This window comes from Palaemon carinicauda, chromosome 5, assembly GCF_036898095.1.
Source record: "Palaemon carinicauda isolate YSFRI2023 chromosome 5, ASM3689809v2, whole genome shotgun sequence".
Lineage (NCBI taxonomy): Eukaryota > Metazoa > Arthropoda > Malacostraca > Decapoda > Palaemonidae > Palaemon > Palaemon carinicauda.
In genome coordinates this window covers 169,758,048-169,774,768 of record NC_090729.1, presented here as the reverse complement: position 1 = coordinate 169,774,768, position 16,721 = coordinate 169,758,048, and the positions used below count along the sequence as shown (strand labels likewise).

At 38.4% G+C, this 16,721-nt stretch overlaps 2 protein-coding genes across 7 annotated transcripts in view; both read right to left on the bottom strand.

Moving 5' to 3' along the window:
• The window catches only part of LOC137641608 (syntaxin-7-like), a 32,351-nt gene extending 21,967 nt beyond the window's left edge, over positions 1 to 10,384 (bottom strand). For 2 of the 3 annotated variants that reach the window (XM_068374327.1, XM_068374329.1), the window contains exons 1-2: positions 10,273 to 10,384; positions 2,436 to 2,584 (exon numbers count right to left, since the gene is read on the bottom strand). In XM_068374327.1, coding sequence (XP_068230428.1) covers positions 2,436 to 2,538 — 103 coding nt within the window. In that variant the 5' untranslated portion in view covers positions 2,539 to 2,584; positions 10,273 to 10,384. Of the gene's footprint in view, positions 1 to 2,435; positions 2,585 to 10,025; positions 10,177 to 10,272 lie in introns of those variants that run through there. The other variant, XM_068374328.1, reaches the window with a different exon arrangement.
• LOC137641610 (prostaglandin reductase 1-like) overlaps positions 1 to 16,721 on the bottom strand; it is a 581,256-nt gene that overhangs the window by 348,132 nt on the left and 216,403 nt on the right. The window lies entirely within an intron of this gene.

The window sequence follows — 16,721 nt, the reverse complement described above, 5'->3', positions numbered from 1 at the left end:
GATCGTGCACGTGGAGGAGATCGCGCGTGTGGAAGTGATCGTGCACGTGGAGGAGATCGTACACATGGCGGAGGTCGTGCGTGTGGAGACAATCGCAAGTGTGGAGGTGATGGGTGCGTGTGGAGGCAATCGCGACTGTGGAGGTGATGGTGCATGTGGAGGCAATCGCAACTGTGGAGGGGATGGTGCGTGTGGAAGCAATCGCGAGTGTGGAGATGATCGTGCGCTTGTAGGCAATTGCAAGTGTGGAGTGTGTGCTAGTGATCATGTACATGGAGTAGGCGATGATTGTGTGCGTAAAGATACACGTGAAGGTGATTGTGAAGACGACAGTGCTCGTGAACACAAACATTAAGGCAATCATAATCGTGGAGGTGATTGTGGACATTGGGTCAGGGATTGTAATTGTCTGTGTAATCGTTCTTGTGCTTGTCGAGCATCGTCTGATGGTATTGTGGAGTGTAGTCTTGCAGAGTAAGGTCTCAAGGAAATCAATGAGCTCCTGTTGGTGGATAATCATCTCATAGAGATAGAAGACTACAGGAACCTTCTTCACGTGTGCAGGTGGAGAAGGTGCTCTTTGCTCATGAGAGCCAGAAGACCAATCTAAGAAGTCTGCAATATCACAAGAACTTGTCAGGTCTGATTATGAAGATCATGGTCGACTCGAAATTTGTGTGAGAGAGAGAGGAATCATCAAAGCATTCACGGAAAGTTCCTGGCGTGAGTAGGACGAGAGCAAGGCTCTGCTTCTTGACCAAGAAAGTTTGTGCCTTGTCTCTTACAAAACTTAGTACTGGTAGCGGGGATATGATTCCTTGTACTTTGTACCTCAATGCATTCCTAGGTTTTGGAACAGCATTGTTCCTTCCTTGAAACCATGCAGAAGAACCCGACTAAGACTCTGAAGAGTATGGTTGATTGGTTGAAATGCTCTTCAGCGACTTCTTCCTCAGCGCACGTCTTTGGAACTCTCCAACCGGTGAAAGGGAAGCAGCAGTAGCAGCGCATGCTGATATTTCTTCAACATGTACTGTAATGCACTCTTCAGAAAAGAGAGAGAGAGAGAGAGAGAGAGAGAGAGAGAGAGAGAGAGAGAGAGAGAGAGAGAGAGAGAGAGAGAGAGAGAGAGAGAGAGTGTGTGTGTGTGTGTGTGTGTGTGTGTGTGTGTGTGTGTGTGTGTGTGTGTGTGTGTGTGTGTGTAATCCAGGAAGGGAGAGGGAAGAGTGACGCCTTTCATCCAGCAAAGGAGAGGAAGGAGTGACGCCTTTCATCCAGGAAGGGAGAGGGAAGAGTGACGCCTTTCATCCAGGAAGGGAGAGGGAAGAGTGACGCCTTTCATCCAGGAAGGGAGAGGGAAGAGTGACACCTTTCATCCAGGAAGGGAGAGGGAAGAGTGATGCTTTTCATCCAGGAAAGGAGAGGGAAGAGTGATGCCTTTCCTTCCCGGCCAGGACCAGCCATGCATATTCTCAGCTTGTACGAAAATTGTGAGAACCATACCCTATTGTTTAACGGCAGGTAACACAGAAAACTAGAGCACAAAAAGTGTTATTAGTAAATACTGCATATCCTATTTATTCTTCCATTATCATTCCTAAAACACAACTCTCTGCAATACCATTTATGCAAACAGAAAAAGCAAAAGATTTTCAGCCACGTGAAGACACTGAGAAGTTGGCCTGTACTCTCCAGCGTCCAAAGTCAAAGTGACACTATTTGGCGAAGAGAAGGTTACCCGCCAAACATCAGCTACTACCGTTACCTTATTAAAACTTCAAAAGGCCATCTCCAACTTAGCTGAAGTCATACTCCTATTGATGGTTGAAGGTTTGTATCGTGTAGGAACAAATTTACAAAACATCCATAAAACACTATGGTAAGGAATACCTGTAAATACAAAAATAAATAAAAATACAAAGGACAATGTTACTCTGGTTCCATAAATGTTTGAAATCTTAATTGCTAAAGGTACTTGTTGTATTTTGACAAACAACCAGTCAATCCAATTTACGGACAATATAACTCAATTGTCAGAAACTATATAATATAAATTCTACCAAATGCTGTTCTGACTGCAGTAATGGCCATTTTAATAAAAAGTAAAAATCTGAATTGAATATACAAGCAAAACAAATAAACATCAATGTAAATTGTGTTTGACCTATACACTTGAATCATTAAAAAGTAGTATCAGCATTAACATATCCTTGCAGGTTATTAATGCTTTTCTCAAATTATCCTTAATACCTAAAAATCCAAAGTTTTAATGTACAGTATTTTAGTTAGAGCCAAAACCAAATATGCATGGCTATACAGAACTGTACCTGCTATATATTACAAGTTGTACATACTGCTAGTATTATGTGGTCAAAATCTCTCAAAACCCTCATTAAAAGTGTTGTACTGTAGTGGATGAAGAATATAAAACTTACCATTTTGAGATATTTTCTGTATATTGGAACCAATACTCTGTGAAAATCTTTGGAGCTCCATGCTGATATTACCGCCACTCTGATAGGATGAGATCCCATCCATTCTTTTTAACGCTCCTCTATGTAAATCAGGGGTCTATGACCACTGTCTGAAAAAAATACAAGAAAACTGTTTTATAGAAAACTTTAATTGACAAAATTTGTCATCATATTACACTAGTTACAATTATTGTAATAACACCAATTTGCTTAGACACTGCCAACTTGTATAGTCTGTATTACTATTAATTAAGTTTCATAAGAAATCTAATGTCTAAGGCAATAGACTTCATGTACAGAAACAAATATCAATGCACAGTGTGATAAGTCTATCACTTTATACTTCATTAAAATTTCATAATTTGGAACTAAGTTTTCAGCTCTTCACTTGAAAGCACAAATTTTAAAATTATTTTGTATTTTACCTATACAAACTTAAGTCCTTTAGCAGGAGTAAGATTCTGGCAAAAGCTGGAAATGGCCAATGAAGAATTATTGAGGTTCTGGCAATCGCCACCCAGTATTCACTGGTGATATGGATCTGACAGCACTCACAGCCTTCATTTCAATGCTGCCTGGGACTCGCAGGGTGGATTTGGCAGAAGTGAAACCAAAAGGAATTAGGTTTGTATAGCGAGGAAAAATAGAAATTACTTTTAAAATTCGTGAATTGTTCCTATGCAAATAAAAACCTTCGTCCTTTGGTAGAGGAGACATCCTTAGGAGGGAGGAAGTCCTGCTAGCCAAACTGGCTGGCTTGCAACCCGGGATCACAATGCTTGGTCTAGTAAAGAGAAGAGAGCAAACGACCACCCATAGGTGGGCAGAAGTCCGATCAACTGGCTGATAAATTGATCTAGGACTGCCACATCCAAGCTTAAGGAAGTTTAGGATGGGGATCCTGACACCTCGTGAACCTGTTAGTGTTAATATCAGAGGTTGACAGCCTGTGCAGTGATGGTCAGTGAGTAAGGGACCACTCTGTAACTATATCTAGATTTCTGTATAACCTCAGGTTTGTCATTTCAGTAGATTGGGGACATAATGGAATATGCAAGTACTGTATGTAAGAACTAAGAAATATTCAGGTGACTTGCAAAATGGGGCTTACCTCCAGTCGATAGAAGTCAGCTTGCAGAGTATCGGATACTGTACCTCTCTTGATTTGTGTCATCGGTTACTTCTTGCAAACTCATATCTGCTAGGGTCCAAACTTAGGGACCGCTGTAGCTAGATTTTGAGTCTCGGTGATAAAATCTGATGAGAAAGTAACCTACTCCCATTGAATGGGCAATTCCAAAGGAGAGACCATGCAACCCACTGACCTTCTTTGCAGAAGTTAGGGCAAAAAGGAAGACCATTAAAGGGTCTAGTTACAATCTGTCACTGGACTCGATGGCTCATATGGAGATCATTTCATGAAATGGAGGACTTTCGCCACATTCCAAGGAAGCAGCCTCACTTCCAACAGCAAGAAAATTAGTTCAAAGCTCCGTATGAACATTGATAATTTGCCGAAAAGGGAAAGGACTCCTTTCAACCTAAAGATCTGGCTTAAGGCTGAGCGATAGCCTAGCTTTTTAACGCTGAGACTGAACAAAATATTTTCTCTTAGGGATATAATAAAAATCTTTAGACAGGGGTATAAAAGCACCAACCAAAAAAGAATGTCCACTTCACCTGATAAACTGCGATACAGGACACCCTGAGTTATCTAAATCTCCTTTTCATAACTGGCCACAAAAAAACTTCTCTGAGTGAGGTGATGATGGATTCACTTCAAGTATTAAATAGTAGGGATGTGACTGCTCTATGATATCTACGAGTGTGGTTGACGTAGAAGGTCGTATAAGGGAAGTAACTATCTCGGAACTTCTGTAGCAGCAGAAGGTCCGAGAACCATTCTGCATGTTGCTATAGGGGGAGCTATTAACGTCACAGAAAGGTTAGACAACAAACTCACTTTCTTGAGAAGACATTAAGGCTTTCAAGAGGTAACTGAAGACTTTCTTATTCCATGAGCCGTATGACATCGACCATTCAACAGTAAATGAGCAATACATGATATGAAATATTGAATACTCTGAACAAACAAGATATAACGACAGTGGAAGTTCCGTAGAGAGTGGGGTTCCCCTGCTGTATGGGACCGAAAAATCTGCCGTAAAAGTAAAGTAAGAGGGACATTGCAAACAGGTCTATAATAGCAAACCTCACAAAGTCAAAACATTAGTCGCGACTCGCTTCCTTACATTTCTCCATAACTGCATCAATATCGTCCACTGGGGACAAAGACGGGGTTTGAAAACTAGGACAACCTCCCTCTTTGGCACTTATCAAAGGGATTTGGAGAAAACAGACTCACGTTCTTTTAGACCCAGTTGACTAACTAGTCGGCTGCGTTATGGGCCATGAACTCTACCGCCCTGGCACCAGAGGAAGATGTCTTTGAAGACCTGCTTATGCCACGGTTGGAGAGATCTTCAGTGTCAGCCAGGGAATCGACAGTACTCGACCAGTGGCTCACGAACAGGAGGCTTGAAGGGTCGCCTTCACCAGACTCTCCCTTCCTGAGGTGACTCTGCCAGAGAATGCCATCGATTGTGCTTTCAACTTCTCTGCTAAGAGGCCTTAAGCTAAGGCTGACACTGCCGGGGCTAAAGGCAGGGGAAAAGGGATATCACAATATTTCTTTGCCTTGAATAGGGCGGAAGAAGTAATCTCGACGAATTACCAGCCCTAAGGGATTCATTCCTCTCAGAGATTTATAAGCTAACCTTCCGTATTGAACCAGCTAGCACCCTAGACAATGGAATCACTAACCTGGGCCTAGGGGTGTGATAGAGCAGGCCTAGGGGTGCGATAGAGCAAGCCTAGGGTCTCCCTTGCCCTTCAGGAGAGGAATAAGTAGGTTCACCAAGGACAGACTGTGCAAATGCAGGACAAAACCTGAAGTTCCCTGGAGACGTCCTTGTTGTCAAAGGAAAATAAAGCAGTTCAACAGTCTGATATGATGAAGCTGAAGTCACCATCAAAGTTAACTCAGGTGGATAAGGCTGCTTTGACAATATCTTGAATCATTCCAGAGTCGAGATCCCTGAAGATAACTGTATAAGAATGTGCTAAAGGATTGTGCTTGTGTGTGGCTCGTGCGAAACAAGGATGCAAGGTGTCTCTTAGAGGAGGCAATTCCTGCCGAAGCTTAAGCCGCATCTGAGAAACTTTTGAAAGATCTAGGCCAAGATCCTTCCATAGTAGGTCTGGGTTAGATCGGTGGAATATCAAATTCCCCGTCTCTACGTGTCTCTGATACCGAGATATGTGAGAGATTGATACTTGAGAGGGGAGGGGGGGGGGGGGGGGGGGCTGGCTGAGTTGGAGCCTTAGACCTAGGTACAGATGACAAAGGAGCGGCGAGATCACGGAAGGATGCTACTGTGTTATTGCTTGACGAGAGTGAGGTTTAAGTTGAAGGGGAGGGATATGGGATGGTAAACAGACATCTCCCCCTAAATGGAAGAAACCCCTGCCTGTTCTGCAATCGGCAGGCTAGTGTCTCTCACTCCCATGATGGAATAATAAGGAACTCACTGGGTTACAGGGAGGGATTGCATCCGCTCCCCCACTCACTCCGAAGAGCTGCAGGATCATGGTGACGAATCACGAGAATGCTAGCGAGCTCCTACGCTCACTCCAAAGGGTTACAACATGTTAGCAACGCATTATGAGTACGCTTGCAAAAAAACTTGAGGAGGAGTACTCTTAATTAAGGACAACCACATACTGCCTTCATGGAGCAGGCTCAGTGCACATTCTTAACCTGGAGGGTGGGTGAGTGAGGTTGTTACCATTAACAGTGTCAACCAGCAAAACTTCGGTGGGAGGAACTGCAGAAGAGGCTTAAGGAACAGGGACAGAGAGAAGGTAAACCCTTTTCTCGGCACAGGAAGGGGATGAGACTGGGTCAATCCCGGTAGGAGAAAATGATGCTCCTACAGTGTACCATGCTTCAACTCCATTAGCCAATCCTTCAAGTGGAACCCAAAAGTTTGAAGGAAGGCTATAGCTCATGAAAAGCATCAATGGAGGACTTTTCACGGAAGAAAAGACACATTCCTCTTGTTCGTCCTCCAGAGGGGACTGAACAAGCAGAGACAAGAGGGAGGGGGTTACTGTAGAAGATGAAGAAAATCTGGGAGAATCCTTTTCTACTTTTTTCACCTTTAGCAGAACCATTCCCACTGGGAAGATGGCTGCTCCTAGTTCTCGCTGCTGGGAGACTCCTCTTATACATCCTCTGCCCAATGGGCAATGCTAATGAGGATTCGTCCCTAAGATCAGAACGTGTGACAAACATGACCAACCATACCTGGAAAGAGCTGCATGCTGTTTACTTAGAAAACAGCAGTCATCCCCCAAATGAGAAAAATAAAAGTTTAAACAGCCAGTTACAGAAAGCGGAGAGGCAGCGGAGCATGTCTGCTCTCTCCGGAGGCTATTTAAATACTGTACTGGCTAAGCTAGTGAGTATACGGAAAATAACGGCAGTGCTCTCCTGCTACCCCTGCTAGCCACCCGCTTCTGTGAGTGTTAGCTGCCACCTCACTCAAAGTTTTTAAAGCCAGAACACCATCTCACGCTGATTAATCTCTTACGTAAAGGACAAGGGTTTGATTTCGTGTCAGAACAAATGGGAAACCAAAATTTGGGCAGGAGAACCATCCGTCAGAAATTTTATGAACTGTTCTCAGGATCTCCTGTCATGGTGGCCAAAACAAACGCAGTAAAAAGGGTATTTCAATAAAATTTGGTATCTAAGTAATTCTTAACTGCCAAATTAAGTTAAGGGGACTACTCTAGTGTTTTAGAAAAGTTATATTCAATTATAATGGTAAAAATTGGTTTATCAATATTGTGCTACAAAGTAATGGTGCTCAGTTAAGTCTAAAAACAAAGAAATTAATAAATTTCTTCCGACCACAAATAATTTTCCAAGGATGCATTTTTTATTTCACATAATGTATAATATAACCATCAATGTACACAAAAAATTGGTCTTTTGTATAAAAAAAAAAAAAAATGAGATATCTATGAAAAAGAACTTGGGGTTTAACTGACCAGAAAACTAATTAAATAGAGAGTTAAAAGAGGTAAGTGAGCCTCCTGCAGCCACTAGTTCAATCAAATGAAAATTATTACTTTTATTCTGAAAAAGAAAAGGTTAACTATAGTCAATTTCTTTTAGTGAGGCAGATTTGCACCGACTCTCAGCGGTGCCCTTTTGGCTTGGAAAAGTTTCCTGATCGCTGATTGGTTGGACAAGATCATTCTAACCAATCAGAGAGCAGGAAACTTTTCCAAGCTAAAAGAGCACTGCTACGAATCAGTGCAAATGCGCCTCATTATAAAAAATTGAGTATAGTCTATATAAAGGTTGAGGGGAACACTACACTTATGATACTTTTAATTTCTTGCCAAATCCATGAACCACATTTCTTTTCTACTCACTATGTATCGTCGATTTCTAACCCTGAACATTAGAGCAAACCACCCGTTCATGAGTTTTCCTACCCCTCCTCAATATAAATACAATTATAGTGGGGAATCCCAGTGGGAAACTGGGGTTTCCAGTGGGGAAACACCAAATACGTGTGATTTGCCACAATAGTAATGGTCAGAAGTACATAATAAACACAAGACAACAGGTTAGTAAAATATATAGTTCATGTAAGTGGTTGGAAATTAAAGTATCATAACCTTTAATTCATATCACGTCCCTCAAATTGTCTCTGCTCCGTCATGGCTGGATTCGCTTGCAAAAACAAACATAACATCACTACTCTGTTCTGGCAAGTGGTATATGGATGTGCTGCGCACGCCATCCCCATGGGTCATTATTTCAAGGATATCTTTTCCATTCCCTTTCACATAAACGACAATTGTTATACCGTATACCGAACGCCAAGCGCTTTCAGCGTAAACAATTACCGTAAATTTTGAAATTAATTGTACTTCTCTCTTAGAGACAGTCATGTGATCCAAATCATGTTGGATATGAGGAGTAGGATGGGAAAAAATGGTTGTTGTAAAACAATATCTGGGAATTAGAACATAAATACAGTACTGTAATTGGAACCTCTTAACCCTTTTACCCCCAAAGGACGTACTGGTACGTTTCACAAAAGCCATCCCTTTACCCCCATGGACGTACCGGTACGTCCTTGCAAAAAAATGCTATAAAATCTTTATTTTCATATTTTTGATAATTTTTTGAGAAAATTCAGACATTTTCCAAGAGAAATTTCCAAATAGCCTGGGGGTAAAAGGGTTAATTGATTAATAAAGCTAGGAAATAATTAAGTCATTAAAAAAAAACAGAAAAGCTGGCAAAAGCTAATGCAATCAGTGCACGAGCAGTGACTCCTACTTAAGTCTTCCAAAAGTACGCAATGGACTTTGAAAATGAAATAGAGTTCACAATTTAATCGATCAATACGTAAGTTATGCTCCAGCCCCATAAGTCATACAAAGAAAACTGGCAAACAATTGTCTATTTTGATTACCGCAATGCAGTTTCGCTAGACATTGATGTATCATATATCAACCAAGCACTGTTCACTTTGGCAGGTTAGGTTAAGCTACCCAGTAGGATGTATCCTTGTTAGTATGTCAATCTTTTTAAATTGAGAGGTCTCATGGAGAAAAAAAAAAATATTCAGAATGGAGTTATACAAAGTTACTTCAGGTTTTGTCATACTATTACTTTATAGACGTATTTTGCAGCAGCAGACATCATTTGGGGTGTATGCATAATAGCGGGCACCTGCATGTATGATGACGGCTGACTAAGAATACAGCAGTATAAGGGGGGTCGCAGGGGGCATTAGTACGTAGGACACGGCTTGTAGGTTAAGTAAGGGGGGGAAGTTTAGTTTAGTTGGTGTCCATATTTTATGCTTGCTGGAGGAAGTGGCCTCCGATACACAAAAGCCCTTATCGTATTTTTAGATTAGCCTACCCAGTAATTATTTACTGTAGCACAATATTCCTAATGAATAGAATCATAAGTTTTCCTGGTTTATCTAATGGTACTTTGAACTGTTCTAATGTAAAATATTGGAGGAAACCCATATTTTTCTTTGATTTATAAATTTTTAAAAATTTGATTAGTTATGATGAAAAAAAAAATTTAAAAGGGAAACAAAAACAAGATCCACGTAACCTAAGAGCCGTATCCTTATCTAACCAGCGGAGACTATGTCTCCCGTGAACTCCCTTTGACTGCAGTACTCTTATCTTACCCTCAGGCTAAGCCTCAATACTCTTTGTTTACCCATAAGCTTCACTCCCAGTTTTTAACCTCCAGACTAGGTAATGGGTGTTCAAACTAGGGATATATTCACCAATGTTGGTATAAATTGGTTAAGGAATATTGTGCTACAGTAAAACAAAAAACCAAAAAACCGCATATCCAAGGGAAATCTGCGAGACGTCACACAAGTCTACAAATGTACCTCTCATTAACTAGGGTAGGGTGAATAACAATAATACCTGTTCTCCCTTGAAATAAAGATTAACCTTCCTTCACTCTTCGTCTTTTACAGAGAAAATAATTATTAGTGGTTACACCCACTCTCCAGCTGACACTTCGTTGACCCAATGAGACCACTTGCTCACTTAGCCTGAGACAATTTACGCATTCCCTAAGACACACTTATATCTAGCCTAACACATTAAACTACGTTCCGCCAACAAACTGATAAACTTTCATATACTTGTCTTCTATTCAGATAATTACATTTGCGGATTTTTTCCTTAAACCAAGAAAGACAAAATAACAATAGGAAGTCAGGTGACTAGAATCTGGTTGACAGATTACTACGAAGCCAGCGAAGTTCTCGTGTCCAAATGTCAATGTGTTAGTCATTTTCACCGTTGGGAAGATTACTTATAAATGTATAACTGTAAATCATAAGTGAATTTTTATACTACAGAAATTATTCTTATATCGTTAGAATTGACTAAATGGGGTGAAATTGATACATAAAGCCTGATTTTTTATATTCCACTGACATCGTTTCAAAACATTTCTGCTCGTTAAAAGTACGCTGAGAATATCTAGTAAATTCCTTCTTTATTTGTGTCTAAACTTCTTCTTCCTACATGATGACTTGACTGCTTTTCTGAATATAAATCCAGTCTGAACTTCAAATAAAATTTTACCTTCTTTGAAAATAGTAGCTATAGAAATGCATGGTGTTATTGAATATCATCATGGCAATTAATTTCTTAGGAACTTGTTTTCTTTGAGAAATTGACTATCTTCACTACGCTTTGTGCACTTTTTCCATAGATTTTCAGAAGGTATAATTCTTCTTTTTTCATGACATCCTGAACATTCCTATAGGCATTTTCCTTTTGCTTTCACATACAATGCTTTTCTGAATTTGAGTCATTGGAACCTTTCCATCGTATGCGCAACCTTATCAATCTTTGAGACCTCATATCTCTCCAAGTCTCCATTACTTATTCATAATAATCTCTTCACTATACTCTGGCCACGTCATTTTATAACCCCCCCCCCACTGTTTTATTTGTCAGTATCAATATCCTGTTGTGGGGTATCATTGCATGAGATTTTTTTTTTAAGTTTATGTATGAAATATCTAATTTGGTGTTGTTACTGCTCTTAAAATATTCTATTTTGAATAATAATAATAATAATAATAATAATAATAATAATAATAATAATAATAATAATAATAATAATAATAATAATAATAATAATAATGATTATGATGATGATAATGAAACAATTTCTTCAATTTGACCAAGCCAGTGCTTCCTTTATACTGCCCTTTTGACGTTTGCTTAATTTACAGTGAGGTGTGACTGACATCCATCCCCTTTGTCATACATACATAATAAATATCGCATATTCATTTCTCTCATTGTCGTGGCCTCGGGTTACTATAGACCAGAATTAAACACACTTACTTCTCTACTTTATTCATTATATGTACATACATATAAGAACATACATTCACAGTTTTACCCTATATATTACTTAAATCCATAAACTTATCTATGTTAGCAATCATCTTATGCCATATGATACTCACTTAGGCTTATATTACAAAGGAAACGTCATAATTTACACCATCCAAAAATAGCCAATTAAAGTAATTGATATTACCAATCCTCTTCAATAAACTCGACACTAAAACAGAATATAAATATAAATATATCATAGGAACCAAAGCAGTTATAACATGTATCATAACACGATACCATTTTTTTTCTAATAATACTATAAGATCATTTTCTCTCCTTATAAAAAGGCTTGCTCTCTTGTTTTTTTTAAATTCTATCCTACTCTTTGACACGGTTTATCTGTATTCCTGTCATCAGCTTCTCAGAGAGACACCCCCACTAAGTCTGGTGTCTCAAAACAGTAACTGGTTAATGGAAGGGAAGTCACCAACAACATTTTTGGGAAATCATCTCAACCTTCTTGAAAAAGAAGGCAGAATGGTAGAAACACGCAAAAAATATATTTCAGTAAAATAATCTAATGGAAAGAACGGTTTTATTATTGTTACGGACGGGAAAAGCTTTCCTACTAAAAAACCCATTGGTCATACGATTAATGAAATGAATGCAACGTTCGGACCTCGAACTATATAGTCACTATAGTAATCGAGTGGGTATCAACAAGGAAAGATAGAGAATATATCAAGGAGAAGAACATGCATGATCGTATGTTCGTAAAGAGTAGATAAAAAGAAATGACAACGGATGTAATGTTGATAAGAGGAATAGTCAATGATGTATCTGAACATCATTTGGCTGCAGCCCAAATCAAGAGATGTAAATTTCTGTTGGGGAGGGAGGACTGAAACCGTGGCCACCAAGATGGGGTTTAAACTCTCTACATTTACATTTATTTGATTGGCGTGTCATTTTAAGAATCAAGTACTTGCTAGTCAGTTATTTTGAAAATCCTAAACAATAAGAAATAACTTAAATAGTGGTAGAGCACAGCGGCGGAAGCTAGAGACAGATAAAAGAGATAGAAGAAGTGTGAACAGTTCATAGACGTCTATCCTAAAACAGAATTATTATTATTATTATTATTATTATTATTATTATTATTATTATTATTATTATTATTACTTGCTAAGCCACAGCCCTAGTTGGGAAAGCAGGATGCTATAAACCCAGGGGTCCCAACAGGGAAAATAGCCCAGTGAGGAAAGGAAACAGGGAAAAATAAAATATTTTAGGAACAGTAACAACATTAAAACAAATATTTCCTATATAAACTATACAAAACTTTAACAAAATAAGAGGAATAGAAATTAGATAGAATGTTGTGCCCGAGTCTACCCTCAAGCAAGAGAACTCTAACCCAAGACAGTGGAAGACCATGGTACAGAGGCTATGGCACTATTATTAATATTATTATTATTACTAGCCAAGCTACAACCCTTGTTGGAAAAGTAAGCTGCTATAAGCCCAAGGGCTCCAACAAGGAAAAATAGCCCAGTGATGAAAGAAAACAAGGAAATAAATAAATGATGGGAACAAACTAACATTAAATCATTCTACAGACAGTAACAACGTCAAAATAGATATGTCATATATAAACTATTAACAACGTTAAAAACAGATATGTCATATATAAACTATAAAAAGACTCATGTCAGCCTGGTCAACATAAAAACTTTTGCTCCAACTTTGAACTTTTGAAGTTCTACTGATTCGACTACCCGATTAGGAAGATCATTCCACAACTTGTAACAGCTGGAATAAAACTTCTAGAATACTGTGTAGTATTGAGCCTCATGATGCCCTGGCTATTAGAATTAACTGCCTGCCTATTATTACGAACAGGATAGTATTGTCCAGGGAGATCTGAATGTAGAGAACAATGATTTGATTTTGGAGTGATAACGATGTACGCAAGCTTCGTGTATGCGGCCTTTGCATACTGTATTCACAAGCAAGAAACAACCACATAGATAGTGTACCTATAATAAAACCTTTAAACAAAATCACGACGTAATAACATCACATAAATGTAATGGCATTACCTGAAATACCTTGATCTAAAGTAAGTTCCTGCACACACACCAATTATCAATAGCTGGTGAGTTGCTCTTAATTCTACATTTTTCCTTTGCCTTTCATCTTGTTTTATTTCCCCATTTAACCATCGTGCGTGTTTTTCCCTTCAGTTAAGTATATTTTGAGTTAAAAACTTCGAAAGAAATACAAATTTCTCTTGTGTGGTTTCAGGTTCCTCGTTGCTCTCTTCACAACACTGATTGTGAGCACTGAACTAGATGTGTAAGTGGACAGCTCTGCAGTCTGCAGAAAGTTCATTGTCATTAGTCACCTCCTACACAGACAGCACAGCTTGCATACCTCTACCTCTAATATCTAGAGCCTATCTAATTTATCGGGAAACTTCTTTAGTTGGCGTTTCCAACTTCCTTAGTTCTCTGCCATTATGCACTGTTGCTATAACAAAAGTTTCTTTAAAGTTAGATAATCTAAAGCAATACAGTGTCTTCCCTACTTCTCGTTTTTGCTCATAAGACCGAATAGAATGTTGTATATATTAAATAAGTAGTGGGTATAGTATTAATCGTATATCCACCAGATACACGATGTTAGGCTATATCTCTGTGATATTTTGATGAGATATTTCAAGCATGAGACTATTTAATTGAGTTTCCATTCGTTAACCCTATCAAGAAGAGGTCCAATAGGATAACATAGAAGAGACGTGTTAACAAAACACATAGGCTATGTATCTCAGACAAATTGTCAAAATGCAGTCTAATTGATTTTGCAGGCGCGCTCTCTCTCTCTCTCTCTCTCTCCCTCTCTCTCTCTCTCTCTCTCTCTCTCTCTCAGCAAACCACATGGAACGACGTAGTAAGCATTCTACTGAAATATCTTTGTACAACAATATAAATGCAACAGCACCAGTGAGCTCTCGACTCTGTTTAGTTACATTCCCGTGCCTAAAGAAATAGGATGGCTAACATAAATATAGAAACGGGTAGAATTGAAAACATTTATGGTAGATTGTATGAAATTTTATCAACAAGGATTACTTCATACAGGATGAAAGACATTGAGTATGGTCACGTGAAAATTCTAACGCATCCGTGTTAAGTTTAAGCTCACAAATCTTCGCAAAACGGCGTAGGCTGACTTGGTATGTGGGTCTTGATCATGCAGGAGAGTCAGTTGCGGAGGTTTATTCACATACTACTTTATAAGGACAATTCTTTTTGGATATTGTTTTAACACTTATAACTCCATGGCAGTAGGTAGTAGGTTGGCCAGGGCACCACCCACCAGTTGAGATACTACCTCTAGAGAGTTATTGGATCCTTTGACTGGTCATACAGTACTACATTGGATTCCTCTCTCTGGTTACGGTTCATTTTACTTTTGCCTACACATACACCGAATAGTCTGGCATATTCTTTACATATTCTCCTCTGTCCTCATACATCTGACAACACTGAAATTACCAAACAATTCTTCTTCACCCAAGGGTTATATACTGCACAGTAATTGTTCAGTGGTTACTTTCCTCTTGGTAAGGATAGAAGAGACTCTTTAGCTATGGCAAGCAGATCTAGGAGGACGCTACCAAAATCAAACCATTATGCTCTAGTCTTTGGTAGTGCCATAACCTCTGTACTATGGTCTTCTGCTGTCTTGGGTTAGAGTTCTCTTGCTTGAGGGTACACTCGGGCACACTATTCTATTTTATTTCTCTTCCTCTTATTTTGTTAAAGTTTTTATAGTTTATATATGAAATATCTTTTAAAATTGTTCTTGCTGTTCTTAGAATATTTTGTTTTAATTCTTAATTAATTCTCTTATTTCCTTGCTTCCTTTCCTCACTGGGCTATTTTCCCTGTTGGAGCCCTTGGCCTTATAGCACCATGCTTTTCTAACTTGGGTTGTAGCTTAGCAAGTAATAATAATAATAATAGTAATAATAATAATAATAATAATAATAATCTGTCGAAACATAGCCAGTGCCCAGAACACAAAAGACTTGCTGTACTATACAGAAATCGTATTTAATGTAATTTAATCTTTAAAAAAAGAAAAAAAAAGGATTAATAAGAATATTGTTTTAAACTCCATTTTTGACATCAGATGCACTCACGTCTTTTTAGTAATGATATCAACTTCCACCTAAGGAAGAATCCATGTTAGCGTATGCCTGAATTAATGTAAGCAAATCTATAGTAAGCTTTGTGATATTCTTTTAACCATTTGCTGGTATTAAGCGGACAAGATGATACTGGAATATGTTTTTGTAGCTAATTACAGACCGAGGCGTGCAAATAAAAAAAAAATGTAAATTTAGTGAAAACTGACACAGATACGTGTTAAACAAGCATATATATATTTATTAAGGTACACTAATCATAAGATGCAAAGTACGATAAGTTCATTGTGAAAAGACATTTAACCGCAATGAACTTACATGAGTTCATCCCTTTGGAACTAAAGGCCAAGTAAATAGCGAGGCTTGCTATTGGAGTTTGCGTTGACGTCTTATTTATCTTCTCACTTGCTTTATGAAAGAAATTCAAGGAGTAATCTTAGTTCAGATTTATACTCAGGGGGCGAATAATGGATCTCTTCCCTTTCTTTATAGTCGTATCCCAAAATCTTGGAATTAAGTGTAGGCCTACTGTTCTGCACACAAGTCCACCAGTGATATTGCCTTAGCGGTCAGGAAGTTCCAGATACGATAAGAAAAACCTGCCAGTAAAATCGTGAAGTGGAAGGCCACCTTGTAATGTATCTCAAATCATGGTAAATAACGGATTCTCTTATAAGGACAAATAAAGTTATTTGGATCAGTAGTTTGAACACCACGTCGATTGTTCAGTGGCTACTCTCTACTTGGTAAGGCTAGAAGTGACTCATTAGCTATGGTAAGCAGCTCTTCTAGGAGAAAGTTATATAGGGACTCTAATAGTGCCATAGCATCTGTACCATGGTCTTCCACTTATACATTTACTATATATATATATATATATATATATATATATATATATATATATATATATATATATATATATATATATGTATATATATATATATATATATATATATATATATATTATATATATATATATATGTGTGTGTGTGTGTGTGTGTGTACTGTATATATATTAGCCTCCAGAAAGGAACAAG